Here is an 18,898-nt window from a genome sequence, read left to right as displayed (position 1 = left end):
GCCAAAGAACGCCTATAGTAGGCTATTATTCACTAATAGGGAGGAGACCGGGCAGCTTTGGCAACGTATTTCTCAATTGATTATTTAAAAAAAAAAGTTGTCATCACAGCCGTATTTCAACATAGCCAATATTTATTAATCAACATAGTCAATATTAACCTACATTGTTTGAAATTGGTGTGTGCAACACAATAGGCTGCAATTAAAAATGTCATCCAAAAATATGAACACTGCTTGAATTCACAGGTTTTGGCACCACAATGAGTGAGAACAAGGATTTTTTTTCAAAATAAGAAAATATGTAATCTGTGTTGAATATTTTCTATGGGGAAAAGAGTCGAATACTCTCGTGGCCATTTCAGGGGTTGATTCAAATTAGTAGAACAAACTGTCCCCTAGGCCTCTGTCCTAATTGCCAGTAATCTGTCATAATGTGTGCTAAAGGCGCCCTCTGCAGGGGATCTGGTAGATCAAGTGGAACGGTTACCCTTTCCCCGGCCGAGACACTGGTCGGTTTGGTATGGGACGGTTGGAATTTGAGGAGCGCAAACTGATTCATGACACAAGTTGTGATGCGTTTCGTTTGTTTCTGCATTAGCTTACCTCTTTCTTAGCAGTTAAAAAATGTATTATGACAAACACAGCACTAGGCATTTTCATTCACCAAGTTTTTTATTTCTATTTATGAAGACCACTGAAAGACCTTTCCCCTGAGTCAATTTATCAAAGATTGACAGACAGACTCACCAATATTCGAAGCGGGCGCTGTCTAGAGCACCGCCTACTGCTATGTGCTCAACCAATACCTGTATTCCCTCTAGCGAGGCTGGGCGGCTCGTCTGGCATCGGTCACAAAGGTAACAGGTTGGAGCTGCATTTAACGAATTTATCTGTCTGTCTCGAATTATGGATATGCTCTGCTCTTTCAGAAGTGTTTTCTGTCTGATTTAAACATTATCTGTATTAACACCAAGTAAAACAAGAGAAGAGGACTCGAAAGTCGAAAATAAATTGATGAATTGTACTACTTTGACCAAATAGCAGGTATGTTTCTGGATGTTGTTTAGTTCGCTCTAGTTAGCAAGCTAGCTAGCGAACTAACCCAGACAGCTAGGTTAACTAGCTAGTTATGACAGTAGCTTAGGGTTAGCTTGCTAGTTCTAGCTCGTTGGCTGCCGCATTACAGACACATAGCTAGCTAATACATTTGTCCGCTCCGTCTTTGATAACTTGCTCTCTTGTTGGTGTCTTCTTACCCTAAGTTTACTTTTAATGATGGCGAAACGGTGCTGAGTAACGTCACTCAGAATTCAAAGGCCACGGAGCAGGTGTATCTTTGCATTGCCTCGTTTAGATCTCTCCCGTAGTGGAATTCTCATTTAAAACCATGTGTACAGTCGGTGTACCCATCTGTCAATGTCACACATTCTCTTTTTACATGTCAGTTATTTGACTTTCTCAGAGCTCAACTTCAACAACTTGGCTCACTGCCTCTCTTCTCCCAAGTTTCACTTGCGCTACATGATACTATGACGCATACACTGAAGAATTCAATGTAGCCAGCGAACTCTGTTCAAAAGAGACCCAACCTAAGTTATCTAAACTATCATTCTCTGTCATTTTTATTGGCCAACATTCAGTGATTACTCATGGACAGGGTGTTCTCTCATATCTGATGCAAGATCGCAAGTGTTAGATGTTTGTTAAGATGATGTTATGAATTTAAACTTGACTTTGATGTCTATGCATTATTTTGGCTGTCACTATGTAGAATTTACACAGCAGTGTATTGGTGACAGATGGGGAAAAAGCTCAGCCTGAGGGACATGTTTTACTGTTGCCACAGGCACAGAGAGAGTGAGAGAGAGACTGACAGAGGGAGAGTGACAGTGATATAACATAAGACATAAGACTGTTTACAGATTGCATGCTCTTAGAGCAGAGACCCTGAAGTGTGCAGGTAGAAGGTGTGTTTAAGGGGGCTGTTTACTGAGCATCACAGTGTGGAATGTGGGTGACGGACGGACGGAGGGGGGGGGGGGGGGGTGCTTCTATTTGGTGTTTTTGTTCTATTTGGCAACACTGCAGTCTTTTTTGTTATGCCAATGAGTGCCATTAGAATCAGAGGAAGAAATGGCTGTTTGTTTGAGTGTGAGAGGAGTGGAAAAGGGTCTGGTCCAAGTCAAGAATGTTATGAAGGGATGAATTGCCAATCACCAAGGAAACAGTCTTAACTGAAGGACTGTCTTGGGGACCCAAGTTGGTGTGTTATTTACATTTTCTAATGACAGCAGCATTAATGTGGAAAGTCTTTGGTATTTCAGCCACTCATGACTGACAGTCATCAGTAGGGCCCTATAAAATCTGTGTTCTGGATGGAACACAGAATCTAGACACTAAAATGGAATTCAACAATATTTGAACAATATTTAGTTTTTCTATTAAAGTGTGATTTTTGAGTGAACCTGAATAAACTGCGAAAAATGGAAACCTAGAAAAACAAAACGGAGAAATCAGGCAAAAAATCTACCAGATTTTATAGGGCCCAACATCAGTCATGATATGGAATCTATTTGTCACCACAGAAAGAGACAGTCATACACATGTAAGGCTATCCTCTTTCTGGTGCTTTCACTGAAGCACTGCCCTATATGCAGGGACAAGGCCTTGGTTGTAGAGTACAGTCCAGTATCGTGATGAAGCTTAGAGGAGGCTAAGTGGGAACAAATATTTCTAGCCTACTGACTTTATGCTCTCTACTCTCACTATTGAATGAATCAAAGACAGCCACAGCCATGACTCCATACTGCAGTGGTCTCTTTCCACACACACACACACACACACACACTCTCTCTCTCTCTCTCTCTCTCTCTCTCTCTTTCTTTCTTTCTTTCTTTCTTTTCTTTTCTTTTCTTTTCTTTTCTTTTCTTTTCTTTTCTTTTCTTTTCTTTTCTTTTCTTTTCTTTTCTTTTCTTTTCTTTTCTTTTCTTTCTTTTCTTTTCTTTTCTTTTCTTTCTTTTCTTTCTTTCTTTCTTTCTTTCTTTCTTTCTTTCTTTCTTTCTTTCTTTCTTTCTTTCTTTCTTTCTTTCTTTCTTTCTTTCTTTCTTTCTTTCTTTCTTTCTTTCTTTCTTTCTTTCTTTCTTTCTTTCTTTCTTTCTTTCTTTCTTTCTTTCTTTCTTTCTTTCTTTCTTTCTTTCTTTCTTTCTTTCTTTCTTTCTTTCTTTCTTTCTTTCTTTCTTTCTTTCTTTCTTTCTTTCTTTCTTTCTTTCTTTCTTTCTTTCTTTCTTTTTTCTTTTTGTCTTTCTTTCTTTTTTTCTTTTTTTCTTTCTTTCTTTCTTTCTTTCTTTCTTTCTTTCTTTCTTTTTTTCTTTCTTTCTCCCATCCCTCCCCAGAGATGGAGGTGGCCTTAATTCAGTGCGGGAGAATTACATTTGAGAGCAGAGCCGGCGGGTTAGGAGACACTAAAGGCGTCTGCATGCATCCCAGCTGAAACAGTTCGGAAGAGTTTGTGCATATATTACAATGACATTTAGACTTTTTTTTTTTGAATTAGTTTTGGACTTTTGTTCGTTTTGGCTGTTCGGGCACACATTTTTTCTTGAGGCAAGCCGAAGTCGGTAGCTGAAGTCTATGCCCCTTCGTCGGTGATTGGTCAACAGTAGGGATTCTTCAATAGTTTTTGTTGTCATTCAACAAGAGATGAATGACAACTGCACCAAACATCTTAGATGTAGATTTTATTTTTATTTCCTGTAAGATCTCCTCTGCAAAAATGTCAAAATGAATGACAGTTTACTTGAGTTATTCATTCAGACTATTTTGAGGAAGTGTATACTTGCTACGGCATCTCAAAATGGACAAACAGTACTATTGCCGCTTTTTTCCCCCCCTTGTTTTTCAAACAAAGGTCTCGGCTAGGCGCCAGCTGAACTGAAGCATGCTGACGCCTTAAGGGAGTCAGTAATCTGAGGACTCTAGAGTCTGAGTGAGGACTCCTTCACCTGGTCACACTGTAGTCAGTCTGTTGTTAGGCTGCAGGGCACTGTCCCTTACCTATTCTCTCTAAAGTACATGGTGTGAAGCACTGGCTAAACAGAAGCTTGTTGGTCTTAACCTCAGACAAGTATCCACGGTCAATCTCTGTTGCAGGTCCGGTCAGCTGCCTCATCATGTGCTTCTCTCCAGAGAGAGAGACAGAGATTTGGAACCCAGGGGAGGGTTAGCGAGAGAGAGTGGCGGGATAGAGAGAGGTTAGGGGGATGTAGGGAAGGCTGGAGAGTTTAGAGAGATGGCTGGATGGAGGGAGGGATAGAGGTTAGGAAGATGAATGAGGGAGGGATAGAGTTGAGGGATAGAGGTTAGGAAGATGGATAGAGAGAGGTGGGAGGGAGGGATAGAGAGAGGTGGGAGGGAGGGATAGAGAGAGGTGGGAGGGAGGGATAGAGAGAGGTGGGAGGGAGGGAGGGATAGAGAGAGGTGGGAGGGAGGGAGGGATAGAGAGAGGTGGGAGGGAGGGAGGGATAGAGAGAGGTGGGAGGGAGGGATAGAGAGGTTAGGGTGGGAGGGAGGGATAGAGAGGTTAGGGTGGGAGGGAGGGATAGAGAGGTTAGGATGGAGGGAGGGATAGAGAGGTTAGGATGGAGGGAGGGATAGAGGTTAGGATGGGAGGGATGGAGGGAGGGATAGAGAGGTTATGGAGAGGGAGGGAGGGAAGAAGGGAGGGATAGCGAGAGGTTAGAGACAGGTTAGAGAGATGGACAGGTTAGAGAGATGGACAGGTTAGAGAGATGGACAGGTTAGAGAGATGGACAGGTTAGAGAGATGGACAGGTTAGAGAGATGGACAGGTTAGAGAGATGACAGGTTAGAGAGATGGAGGGAGGGTCAGGTGCAGAACAGTGATATAAGTGAGGCAGACAGACAGACTGAGGGAGAGCTGGAGAGGGCCATGGGGGAGAAGAGTGTTGCGTTCCCAGCGTTTCTGCCCTCATTTTCTGCTCCACATCGTTTGGACAATAGGATGGGCTCACCCTCTGTCCCCTGACTGTCTCCCCTTACCCTGGCCCTCTCCTCTCCGCTGTCTCCTTTCACTGCTAGCAGCTGAACTGGCCTGTTGGAAGTGGCTTGACACACTGACACAGAAAGGGAGGTGGAATGAGAGAGAAAGGGAGGTGGAAAGAGTGAGGGAAATGGCTGGGGTCCACTCCTGTGTTCCTGTTTGGTCCTATTCACTGTCAGTTCTCCCTGCTGAGACTGAGCCTCTGTCTCACACACGCAGGCGCACAAGCAGGCAGTGTTTCCCAATATGTTTCAGTACTAGGGACAGGCAAGCAATGCTCCTCCCTCAAGTGCCTAGATTAAACTGTAGAATGGAATAAATCAATGTCAGGAGGTCAGCAACATACTCCCAAGAACAAGGGATTTAGAAATACTGCTTTAAACTCAGCCTCTATAACTGATTATGGATGATTAGCCTATGCATGCAGAAAGAAGGGTTGGTGTTGAAGATCCTTTGTATCTGTTGACCTATATCTGAAATAAATATCCTAGGCTTTCTGTTGTCCTGTCTGAAAGACCTGACTTGTAGCTGGCTTTCTGTTGTCCTGTCTGGAAGACCTGACTTGTAGCTGGCTTTCTGTTGACCTCTGTCTGGAAGACCTGACTTGTAGCTGGCTTTCTGTTGACCTCTGTCTGGAAGACCTGACTTGTAGCTGGCTTTCTGTTGACCTCTGTCTGGAAGACCTGACTTGTAGCTGGCTTTCTGTTGACCTCTGTCTGGAAGACCTGACTTGTAGCTGGCTTTCTGTTGACCTCTGTCTGGAAGACCTGACTTGTAGCTGGCTTTCTGTTGACCTCTGTCTGGAAGACCTGACTTGTAGCTGGCTTTCTGTTGACCTCTGTCTGGAAGACCTGACTTGTAGCTGGCTTTCTGTTGACCTCTGTCTGGAAGACCTGACTTGTAGCTGGCTTTCTGTTGACCTCTGTCTGGAAGACCTGACTTGTAGCTGGCTTTCTGTTGACCTCTGTCTGGAAGACCTGACTTGTAGCTGGCTTTCTGTTGACCTCTGTCTGGAAGACCTGACTTGTAGCTGGCTTTCTGTTGACCTCTGTCTGGAAGACCTGACTTGTAGCTGGCTTTCTGTTGACCTCTGTCTGGAAGACCTGACTTGTAGCTGGCTTTCTGTTGACCTCTGTCTGGAAGACCTGACTTGTAGCTGGCTTTCTGTTGACCTCTGTCTGGAAGACCTGACTTGTAGCTGGCTTTCTGTTGACCTCTGTCTGGAAGACCTGACTTGTAGCTGGCTTTCTGTTGACCTCTGTCTGGAAGACCTGACTTGTAGCTGGCTTTCTGTTGACCTCTGTCTGGAAGACCTGACTTGTAGCTGGCTTTCTGTTGACCTCTGTCTGGAAGACCTGACTTGTAGCTGGCTTTCTGTTGACCTCTGTCTGGAAGACCTGACTTGTAGCTGGCTTTCTGTTGACCTCTGTCTGGAAGACCTGACTTGTAGCTGGCTTTCTGTTGACCTCTGTCTGAAAGACCTGACTTGTAGCTGGCTTTCTGTTGACCTCTGTCTGAAAGACCTGACTTGTAGCTGGCTTTCTGTTGACCTCTGTCTGGAAGACCTGACTTGTAGCTGGCTTTCTGTTGACCTCTGTCTGAAAGACCGGACTTGTAGCTGTCTTTGGGACCTCTTCACCACTACTTGCCACTTGGCCATTAGGAGGTGTGTGTGACTGTGTGACTGTGCGTGTGTGTGACTGTGCGTGTGTGTGACTGTGTCTGCGTGTTACGGTCGTCTGCTCTAATGTACAGTGATGGGGTGCTTTTTCTATGGCATGCTTTGGATGTCTGTCTTAGGGCGAGGTATGTGCTAAATGATGAGCTGAACTGTACACACACTGGAGTTGTAATGACAATGGCATTTTGGGTTATGATTAATTGTCATGCAAATGGCCACGGTTAATGTCAATTTTGTTGCAAAATGTTTTGAGCTTATAATGAATCTGTAAAAATGAGTTAGGACTAGAGGTCGGCCAATTATGATTTTCCAACGCCGATTCCGATTATTGGAGGACCCCAAAAAAAGGCTGCTGCCGATTTAAATCGGCCGTTTAATTTAAAAACATTTTTTATTTATTTATTTTTATTACTTATTGTGTTTATTTTTTAATTATTTTTTAAATTATTAATATTTTAATGTATATATTTGTAATAATGACAAATACAACAATACTGAATGAACAAAAACAGCACTTTTATTTTAACTTAATATAATACATCAATAAAATCAATTTAGTATGTTCAATTTGGTTTAAATAATGCAAAAACAAAGTGTTGGAGAAGAAAGTAAAAGTGCAATATGTGCCATGTATAAAAGCTAACGTTTAAGTTCTTTGCTCAGAACATGAGAACATATGAAAGCTGGTGGTTCCTTTTAACATGAGTCTTCAATATTCCCAGGTAAGAAGTTTTAGGTTGTAGTTATTATAGAACTATTTCTCTCTATACTATTTGTATTTCATATACCTTTGACTATTGGATGTTCTAATAGGCACTTTAGTACTGCCAGCCTAATCTCTGAAGTTTATAGGCTTGAAGTCATAAACAGCGCAATGCTTGAGGCATTGCGAAGAGCTGCTGGCAAACGCAGGAAAGTGCTGTTTGAATGAATGCTTACGAGCCTGCTGCTGTCTACCACCGCTCAGTCAGACTGCTCTATCAAATCATAGACTTAATTATAATATAATAATACACAGAAATACAAGCCTTAGGTCATTAATATGGTCAAATCCGGAAACTATCATTTCGAAAACAAAACGTTTATTCTTTTAGTGAAATATGGAACCATTCCATATTTTATCTAACGGGTGGCATCCATAAGTCAAAATATTGCTGTTACATTGCACAACCTTAAATGTTATGTCATAATTATGTACAATTCTGGCAAATTAGTTCGCAACGAGCCAGGCGGCCCAAACTGTTGCATATACCCTGACTCTGTGTGCAATGAAGGCAAGAGAAGTGACACAATTTCCCTAGTTAATATTGCCTGCTAACATGAATTTCCTTTAGCTAAATATGCAGGTAAAAAAAAAATATACTTCTGTGTATTGATTTTAAGAAAGGCATTGATGTTTATGGTTAGGTACAGTCGTGCAACGATTGTGCTTTTTCCCGCAAATGCGCTTTTGTTAAATCATCCCCGTTTGGCGAAGTCGGCTGTCTTTGTTAGGAAGAAATGGTCTTCACACAGTTCGCAACGAGCCAGGCGGCCCAAACTGCTGCATATACCCTGACTCTGTTGCACAGAACGCAAGAGAAGTGACACAGTTTCCCTAGTTAAAAAAATGTATGTTAGCAGGCAATATTAACTAAATATGCATGTTTAAAAATATATACTTGTGTATTGATTTTAAGAAAGGCGTTGATGTTTATGGTTAGGTACATTGGTGCAACGACAGTGCTTTTTTCCCGCGAATGCGCTTGTTAAATCACCCGTTTGGCGAAGTAGGCTGTGATTCAATGATAAATTAACAGGCACCGCATCGGTTATATGCAACGCAGGACAAGCTAGTTAAACTAGTAATATCATCAACCATGTGTAGTTAACTAGTGATTATGTTAAGATTGATTGTTTTATATAAGATACGTTTAATGCTAGCTAGCACCTTACCTTGGCTCCTTGCTGCACTCGCATAACAGGTAGTCAGTCTGCCACGCAGTCTCCTCGTGGAGTGCAATGTAATCGTCCATAATCGGTGTCCAAAAATGCCGATTACTGATTGTTATGAAAACTTGAAATTGACCCTAATTAATCGGCCATTCCGATTAATCGGTCGACCTCTAGTTAGGACATACCTAATGAATACCACACAGCTTGGTGACACCCCTGTCTTTAATTGTCGGTTACAACATTATACGATAATTCTGCCAAGCCTAACACACACCGACACACACTCATCCCCTAGTCAGATTAACCTCAAACTCTTAGTCATTTTGTCATACTCATATATCATCTGTCTGTACTGTAATGATATGAGCATAGCCACAGGAAGTAGTTTGGGGGTGGGGATGCTTATATCATTACAGTACAGACAGATGATATGAGTATAACCTCAACCTCTTAGTAATTTTGTCAATCTGTCAATCTGACTAGGGATGGTGTGTCTCTCCTCTCTCGTCCTGATAGCCAGGGCTTTGATTTATACTGGACACCAAATATAAACTGCACCAAGGTATTCACTGATGCCCTTTACAACACCACTGATCACCTGTGAGCGTGTGTTCCTGCTTGTACACAGTTCATTCCAGAGTGTGTATGAGGAGTGGAGCATGTGTGGGGGCTGGGCTTCCTATCTACAGGAACAAGAGCTTGACATTGATTTATCACCACCATGACACACACTGATAAGAGAGGAGAAACTCTGGACTCTGTTTCAGTGAGGGAGGTAGGGAGAATGAAAGTTTGTCTGTGTGTGAAAGAGGGAGAGAATGAGAGAAGGTGGAGAAGGGTGGTAACTGGGTTAGTGCCTGGTGTTGTAGTTGGTTGGTTATAAGTGCAAAGGAGACATGCTAATGAGTAATGACCTAGTGATGAGAGCTGACCATGTTAACGAGGCATGCAGTGTAATGACCTAGTGATGAGAGCTGACCATGTTAATGAGGCATGCAGTGTAATGACCTAGTGATGAGAGCTGACCATGTTAACGAGGCATGCAGTGTAATGACCTAGTGATGAGAGCTGACCATGTTAATGAGGCATGCAGTGTAATGACCTAGTGATGAGAGCTGACCATGTTAACGAGGCATGCAGTGTAATGACCTAGTGATGAGAGCTGACCATGTTAACGAGGCATGCAGTGTAATGACCTAGTGATGAGAGCTGACCATGTTAACGAGGCATGCAGTGTAATGACCTAGTGATGACAGCTGACCATGTTAACGAGGCATGCAGTGTAATGACCTAGTGATGAGAGCTGACCACGTTAACGAGGCATGCAGTGTAATGACAGCTGACCATGTTAATGAGGCACGCAGTGTAATGACCTAGTGATGAGAGCTGACCATGTTAACGAGGCATGCAGTGTAATGACCTAGTGATGACAGCTGACCATGTTAATGAGGCACGCAGTGTAATGACCTAGTGATGACAGCTGACCATGTTAATGAGGCATGCAGTATAATGACCTAGTGATGACAGCTGACCATGTTAATGAGGCACGCAGTGTAATGACCTAGTGATGAGAGCTGACCATGTTAATTAGGCACGCAGTGTAATGACCTAGTGATGAGAGCTGACCATGTTAATGAGGCATGCAGTATAATGACCTAGTGATGAGAGCTGACCATGTTAATGAGGCATGCAGTATAATGACCTAGTGATGAGAGCTGACGTGGCACAGGTCACCATAGAGAGGGAGGCGGGAATTCCTGAGACATTTCAACACATGGACATGATAGTCAGACGTCCACAGTTTAAAAACCTCAGATGAAGACTGAGTGACAAAGGGACATGTAGAGGGAGACTGAGTTGACTTACTGAGGGAAACAGAGGAAGGATCGTTCACAAGGACTGGCTGTGGATCATGTGTGATTACAGTTGATTGATCTAATAAAGATCCTAGATTGAGGAAGGAGACTCACCTTTGCTGGGCTGGTTGGGCAGGGCTGGCCTGGCCTAGGCAGGGATTTCTAAAGGAAAAACTAAACCAAGTGGAAGTAAAGAGAGAGAGAGAGAGAGAGAGTACACGTAAGGGGAGCCAGAGAGGGAAGTAGGGTGTGTGTGTGTTTCCAGGTTAATGAATAATGAAGGTCACTATGAACAAAGTCCATTCTAAAGCAACTCCACTGAGACTCGTTCTCTCACACACCTTTGTAACTTGCAAACCCAATAGAAACACACAGTCCACCCTCTTTCTGTGTGTCTGCATGACATTCATACCAGTCAGATATTCAGTTGACCTACTTTCCCGGGAGAGAAAACAATAAACTACTGCTGTCACATTCACTTCTTTAAAGCTGTACTAATATTGTCTTTCCCCCTCTCCACTTTCTCTCCCCTCTCGCTGTCTCTCCTCCTCCGCCCCGTCCCCTCTCGCTCTCTCCCTCCCCAGTATGAGTACTCCATCAGGTCGTAAGAGCCCCGTGGACTACGGCGTTCAGATCCGCTTCATCAACGACTCAGGAGGGGGGCTCCCCTCGACCCAGCTGAGATCCAAGCCCCCCTCCACCTCTAAGTATGGGGTGGCTGTCAGGGTCCAGGGTATTGCTGGACAACCCTATGTGGTTATGAAGGACGGGGGCCCAAAGGGAGATTCGTATGGGGTGCAGCTCCGTACCCACTACCCCCCGGGTTACGGCAGTCTGCCCCGCAGGGGAGACAGAGAGGAGGGAGGGGGAGAGGGTGGAGGCGGGCAGGGAGGGGCGTTACGCAGGGCACAGTCACATGGTTCATTACTGGAGAGTGAGGGGGGAGGAGGATTTGGGAGACCACCAGGGGATGGGAGGTCTGGTAGCTATGGGAACCTGGATGGAGGGATTGGGGTCGCGGAAGAGAGAACAGATAGAGGGGTGAGGGAGGGGGGTATGGGGAGGAATATAATGTGTGGGTCGTATCAGTCCGGGCTCAACGGGTCACTGGGGAGGGGAGGGGGGAGTCAGTATGCCCCTGACCTCCATCCTTCCCAAACAGAGCAGCCCCCCCTGACCATGGCACACCCCCACCCCCAGAGCCTTCCTTACCCAGCACAGCCCCACCCCCAGAGCCTTCCTTACCCAGCACAGCCCCACCCCCAGAGCCTGCCTTACCCAGCACAGCCCCACCCCCAGACCCCCGTCAACAGACTGATCAGCAGGTTTGACGGCAGCAGCAGTACCAGAGAACAACAGAGGGGGCGCTCTCCTGTAGCAGAGGACCCTAGAGACACCATCTCCCCTTCCCTCGCCCCCAACCCCTACTCTTCCTCTTCACCGTCTCTCACCCCCAACCCCTACTCCTCCTCTTCACCGTCTCTCACCCCCAACCCCTACTCCTCCCCTCCCTCCTCCACTCACAGCAGCCTGGGGCGGGGCCAAGGCTCCGTCAGCAAGGCAACGCCCCACCCAGCCAATCAGCGGGCTCCGCCGGGGAGGTTTGTCGCTGTGGAGACGCCGTCAGCCAATCGGACAGACCCGCTGGTAAGAGACTGGACGTGACGGGAGAGCGGTTACTAACTAGTATACTTAGCTAGTACATGATCAATACCTCCAGTAAAGTTTAAAAACATACTAACACTGAGCTCTGTCTAAAGGTGACCCCTGACCTTCTGCTTCAGAGTTCAGAGGTCACCAGAGAGGAGGAGCAGGTCATGCAGACCATCTACAGCGTCCTCAGAGAAGGGTACAGCATTTATCTTACTGTGTCATTCAACATTAATTTAGGCCAGTTATCAACATCCTTCTGACCGTGTGTATTTGACCTGTTGTTGTTCACCCCTCAGGACTAGTGAGAGTGACTCAGTCATCAGACACAAAGTCAGGGTGATCTTCCAGAAGATCCAGGGACTCAAGGTACTTTAATATACAGTGCCTTCGGAAAGTATTCAGACCCCTTGACTTTTCCCACATTTTTGTTATGTTACAGCCTTATTCTAAAATGGATTAAATAAAACATTTTCCTCAGCAATCTACACACAATACCCCATAATGACAAAGAAAAAACAGGTTGATAGAAAACATTTTTTTTTACATAAGTATACAGACCCTTTCCCTTTGATTGGAGTCCACCTGTGGTAAAGTCAATTGATTGGACATGATTTGGAAATGCACACACCTGTCTATGTAAGGTCCCACAGTTGACAGTGCATGTCAGAGCAAAAACCAAGCCATGAGATCAAAGACATTGTTAGTAGAGTGCCAAGAAAGGATTGTGTCGGGCCACAGATCTGGGGAAGGGTACAAAAAAATGTCTGCAGCGTTGAAGGTCCCCAAGAGCACAGTGGCCTCCATCATTCTTAAATGGAAGAAGTATGGAACCACCAAGACTCTTCCTAGAGCTGGCAGCCCAGCCAACCTGAGGAATCGGGGGAGAAGGGCCTTCGTCAGGGAAGTGACCAAGAACCAGATGGTCACTGACTGAGCTCTAGAGTTCCTCTGTGGAGATGGGAGAACCTTCCAGAAGGACAACCATCTCTGTAGCACTCCACCAATCAGGCCTTTATGGTAGAGTGGCCAGACGGAAGCCACTCCTCAGTAAAAGGCACAAAACAGCCCGCTTGGAGTTTGCCAAAAGGCACCTAAATACTCTGACCATGAGAAACAAGATTCTCTGGTCTGATGAAAGCAAGATTAACCTGTTTGACTTGAATGCCAAGCGTCACGTCTGGAGGAAACCTGGCACCATCCCTACGGTGAAGCATGGTGGTGGCAGCATCATTCTGTGGGGATGTTTTTCAGTGGCAGTGACTGGGAGACTAGTCCGGATTGAGGGAAAGATGAACGGAGCAAAGTAGAGAGATATTTGATGAAAACCTGCTCCAGAGCGCTCAGGACCTCAGACTGGGGCAAAAGTTCACCTTCCAACAGGACAACGACCCTAAGCACACAGCCAAGACAACGCAGGAGTGGCTTCGGGACAAGTCTCTGAATGTCCTTGAGTGGCCCAGCCAGAGCCTGGACTTGAACCCGATCGAACATCTCTGGAGAAACCTGAAAATATCTGTGCAGCGACACTCCCCATCCAACCTGACAGAGCTTGAGAGGATCTGCAGAGAAGAATGGGAGAAACTCTCCAAATACAGGTGTGCCAGGTTTTTAGCTTTTATTTTATTATTTATTTAACCTTTTTTATTTAACTAGGCAAGTCAGTTAAGAACAGATTACCATAACAGCCAACCAAAATGCAAAAAGCCTCCTCCGGGGACATACCCAAGAAGAAGAGGCTGTAATCGCTACCAAAGGTTCTTCAACAAAGTACTGCGTAAAGGGTCTGAATACTTATGTCAACGTGATATTTCAGTTTTTTATTTTTAATACATTTGCAAAAATGTCTAAACCTGTTTTTGCTTTGTCATTATGGGGTATTGTGTGTAGATTGATGGAAAACAACAATTTAGTTCATGTCAGAATAAAGCTGTAACGTAACAATGTGGAAAAAGTCAAGGGGTCTGAATACTTTCTGAATGCACTATACACTTTAGTAGTACTCTAATATACATCTCTATACACCACAAGGTACTCTTATATACAGTGAGCTCAAAGTATTGGGACAGTGTCACACTTGTTGGTTGTTTTGGATGTTCAGATAGGAATAGAATATGTTTCTAAACTCTTCTACATTCATGTGGATGCATAGTCCTGAATTAATATTTCATCATTTTTTATTTCACCTTTAGTTAACTAGGCAAGTCAATTAACCTGTCTGGGGTATGTGGGACACACTATTCAACAGCCAGTGAAATAGCAGGGCGCCAAATTCAAAACAACAAAAATCTCATAATTCAAATATTTCAAACCTACAACTATTATATCCCATTTTAAAGATACACTTCTCGTTAATCCAACCACATTGTCCGATATCAAAAAGGCTTTACGGCGAAAGCATAACATTAGATTATGTTAGGACAGCGCCGAGACAAGAAAAACCACACAGCCATTTTCCAAGCAAGGAGAGGCGTCACAAAAACCAGAAATACAGCTAAAATTAATCACTAACCTTTGATCTTCATCAGATGGCACTCATAGGACTTCATGTTACACAATACATGTATATTTTGCTCAATAAAGTTCATATCCAAAAACCCCATTTTACATTGGCGTGTAATGTTCAGAAATGTTTTGCCTCCCAAAACTTCCGGTGAATGAGCACATCAATTTACAGAAATACTCATCATAAACGTTGTTAAAATATTCAACAGTTATTCAAAGAATTATAGATACACTTCTCCTTAATGCAACCGCTGTGTCAGATTTCAAAAAAGCTTTACGGCGAAAGCAAATTTTGCAATAATCTGAGTACTGCGCTCAGATATCAAAACAAGCCATACAGAAACCCACCATTTTGGAGTCAACAGAAATGACAAAAATTACATTAGAAATATTCACTTACCTTTGATCTTCATCGGAATGCACTCCCAGGATTCCCAGTTCCAGAATAAATGTTTGTTTTGTTCGATAAAGTCCATAATTTATGTCCAAATACCTCCTTTTTGTTCCCGCTTTTAGTCTACTACTCCAAATGCAGGAAGTGCGCGCAAAATGTCACGACGAAAAGTCAAAAAAAGTTATATTTACGTTCGTAGAAACATGTCAAACGATGTATAGCATCAATCTTTAGGATGTTTTTATCAGAAATGTTCCATAATATTCCAACCGGACGATTCCTTTGTCTTCAAAAAAGAAATGGAACACAGCTAACTCTCACGGGAACGCACGCCACTGAGCTCATGTCATTTTCTCACTCATCTACTTCCAGGAGCTCTTGTTCTCTCCCTATTCACAGTAGAAGCATGAAACAACGTTCTAAAGACTATTGACATCTAGTGGAAGCCTTAGGAAGTGCAAAATGAACCCTAAGTCACTGTATACTGTATAGGCAATCACTTCAAAAACTACAAACCTCAGATTTCCACACTTCCTGGTTGGATTTATCTCAGGTTTTTGCCTGCCATATGAGTTCTGTTATACTCACAGACATCATTCAAACAGTTTTAGAAACTTCAGAGTGTTTTCTATCCAAATCTACTAATAATATGCATATCCTACCTTCTGAGCCTGAGTAGCAGGCAGTTTACTACGGGCACGCCTTTCATTCGGACGTCAAAATACCGCCCCGTACCCTAGAGAAGTTGAGAACAAATTCTTATTTTCAATGACAGCCTAGGAACAGTGGGTTAACTGCCTTGTTCAGGGGCAGAACGACAGATTCTTTTTACCTTGTCAGCTCGGGGATTCGATCTGGCAACCTTTCGGTTCCAAGTGCAACCCTCTAACCACTAGGCTACCTGCTGCCCCATCATAATGAGTGAGAAAGTTAGACGCACATATCATACCCCCCTGCTAACCTCTTACCATTACAATAACAAGGGAGGTTAGCATTTTTTGCAGGGTAAGATATTTATGCCTCTAACTTTCTCACTCATCATTATTTAGGATAATCCATAATCATGGTAGTATACACATTATTAATGTAGAAGTGTTTAGAAACATTCTATTCTTGTTTACAGTAAAACTAACTCCAAAATGACACAATACATTATTTACCATTCATTTCTATTGGGCAAAAAATTATCAAACGCTACCAAAACAAACAGCAAATGTGTCCATCAAGTTTGTGGTCACAAGCTTGATGTAAACATTGTTTGCTAGGAATATGGGACCAAATACTAAACGTTTTACTACTTTTTAGTAGACATTACTGAATTTGTCCCAATACTTCTGGTCCCCTAAAATGGGCTATCTACAAAAAGTGCTGTAAGTTCGAAACGGTTCGCCTGATATAGATGAAAATACCCTCCAATCAAAGCTGACAGTCTGCACTTTAACCTCGGAGTCATTGTATCATTTCAAATCCAAAGTACAGAACAAAAAATAAAACAATGTGTTACTGTCCCAAATACTTTTGGAGCTCTCTGTACATCTCTATACACCTCAGAAGTACTCTAATACACATCTTTATACACCTCAGAAGTACTCTAATACACATCTTTATACACCTCAGTAGTACTCTAATACATATCTTTATACACCTCAGTAGTACTCTAATACACATCATTATACACCTCAGTAGTACTCTAATACACATCTTTATACACCTCAGTAGTACTCTAATATACATCTCTATACACTTCTGTAGTACTCTAATATACATCTCTGTAGTACTCTAATAAACATCGCTGTAGTACTCTAATATACATCTCTATACACCTCCGTAGTACTGCTCATCCTCTTATTTCAGTTTGTCATTGGTGGTGCTAGCTGTCATTCTATGGGGTATCCACTTAAGTCACTCTCCCCCTCTCAGCCCAGTGAGAGCTCTGGTGAGGAGTGGAGGAGAGAAAAGAGGGATCTGGAGAGGAAGATGATGGAGCTACAGACCTCACTACAGGAGGAGAGGAGGGTGAGTGGAGGAGAGTAGGAGAAAAGAGGAAGGAGGGATCATTTGGGACGTGATGGAAAGAGTGGAGCGATGGTGTTTGTTTGGCACCTAGGGAGCTCTCACGGTGAGCTGTTTCAACAGTACACACACCAGCTGAGCCCACCGTGTGTGTGTGTTCTGAGAGGAGCTGCTGTTGTGGTTTTTAGTCGCAGACTACATGCCCTAAAAGCCATGTAAATGGACCACAGGTGATTTAAACCTGTTGGGTTAGAGGTGGACCCAGTATTCTATCTGATAATGAGTCATCATGTGTTGGCTTAAGGGAGTTGGGCTGGTATTTAACTCTAACACCCTATAATCACTTAATCATGTATGTGAATTCTACTGAGGAAACACGCCTGTCTGACACTATTCTGAAGAACACACAGCATGTTTAGAGAATCATGCCTGTTCTCCTAAATATTTCACCTCCCCACTGTCTGTCGTTGTCTGATGTTGTGGTGGTCATGTAGCCTACAGTATAGGACTGTGTGTGTGCATAGGGCTCTGTGGGCAGCTCTGACCCTGTGTTAAAGGCAGAGCTGGAGTCATGTCTGGATGAGAACATGCAGCTCCAGGAGACTGTGGACAGGACGAAGACTGAACTACACCAGACACACTCTGAGTGAGTAACAGTGAGCAGGACAAATGACCTGGGTAGAAAGAAACCTTGAGAGGAACCAGGCAGGTTGAAAGTGACTCCAGGCCGCTGGATCAGAACTAAAGGTCCCTGCTGGTTATAATGATGGCTTATTGAAAGGTTCTTTGTTAGTGTTGAGATAAAGAGCATCAGATCTGTCTTGTAAAATACATTTTATCTCAATGAGAATAACCTGTAGAAATAAAGGTTAAATGAATAAATCGAGGTCTCTGTCAGGCTGAGTCAGTTGCGCATGGCGAGAGAGAGTGCTGAGTCCAGAGTCAGAGAGATGGAGGACCGACTGGTTGAGCTACAGGAGGAGCTGAGGACAGAGAACGGCAACAAGACGGTAACACAACACACATTTGGGTGGTCTTGAGACACAAGATCTTTGTTGTGCACTCTTTGTAATTGTCCTGTAGGAATGTGTTATGTGTGTATTGTGTGTCTGCAGGACCTGGTGATGTGTCAAGCGTCTCTGTCGGAGGTGTCCATGTTGAAGCAGAAGCTGGAGGATTCTCTGAGACAGAGAGAGAGGGAGCTGACGGCCCTGAAGGGAGCCCTGAAGGACGAGGTGGCCACGCACGACAAAGAGATCGAGACACTTCGAGAACAGTACAGCACTGACATGGAGAGATTGAGGAGTACCATGGAGCAGGTCTCACAGGTACACACACAAGTTTCAACGTTTATTCACCACGGCCACAGGATACAGCAGGTGGAAAACGGTACAGTCAAAATCTTACTTGAGAGCTCTTTCCCACACACACGTGCACTGAGGGAGCAGCAGAGCGTGAAGTGATTGAGACCCACTGGACTTGCTTCACACCGGTGCATTATAGCAGGAACAAGTGATTACACCGTTACGTTTGACTGCACAGACAAAGCCACAAGCAGCAGACTAGCAGTACCTCAGCTGATCTCACATTCTTAATGACACGTCTTACTCCCTCTCTCCCCACTCTCTCTCTCTCTCATATCCACCCTCCCTCCCTCTCTCTCCCCACTCTCTCTCTCTCTCTCTCTCATATCCACCCTCCCTCTTTTTCTCACCCCACTCTCTCTCTCTCATATCCACCCTCTCTCTCTCTCATATCCACCCTCCCTCTCTCTTCTCTCCACCCTCCTCTCTCTTCTCTCCACCC

At 44.0% G+C, this 18,898-nt stretch overlaps 1 protein-coding gene across 3 annotated transcripts in view; it reads left to right on the top strand.

Moving 5' to 3' along the window:
- The first annotated feature begins 733 nt into the window (after positions 1–733).
- Positions 734–18,898, top strand: part of LOC106575505 (cingulin) — a 30,564-nt gene continuing 12,399 nt past the window's right edge. Inside the window, exons 1-8 of one of the 3 annotated variants that reach the window (XM_082960413.1) lie at positions 734–857; positions 11,115–12,177; positions 12,315–12,379; positions 12,480–12,549; positions 17,000–17,095; positions 17,617–17,738; positions 17,991–18,102; positions 18,208–18,420. In XM_082960413.1, coding sequence (XP_082816539.1) covers positions 790–857; positions 11,115–12,177; positions 12,315–12,379; positions 12,480–12,549; positions 17,000–17,095; positions 17,617–17,738; positions 17,991–18,102; positions 18,208–18,420 — 1,809 coding nt within the window. In that variant the 5' untranslated portion in view covers positions 734–789. Of the gene's footprint in view, positions 1,045–11,114; positions 12,178–12,290; positions 12,380–12,479; positions 12,550–16,999; positions 17,096–17,616; positions 17,739–17,990; positions 18,103–18,207; positions 18,421–18,898 lie in introns of all 3 variants that reach the window. The other 2 variants (XM_082960412.1, XM_082960414.1) reach the window with 2 other exon arrangements.

Source organism: Salmo salar, chromosome 02, assembly GCF_965601325.2.
Source record: "Salmo salar chromosome 02, fSalSal1, whole genome shotgun sequence".
Classification (NCBI taxonomy): Eukaryota; Metazoa; Chordata; class Actinopteri; order Salmoniformes; family Salmonidae; genus Salmo; species Salmo salar.
This window is presented reverse-complemented; position numbering and strand designations above follow the sequence as displayed.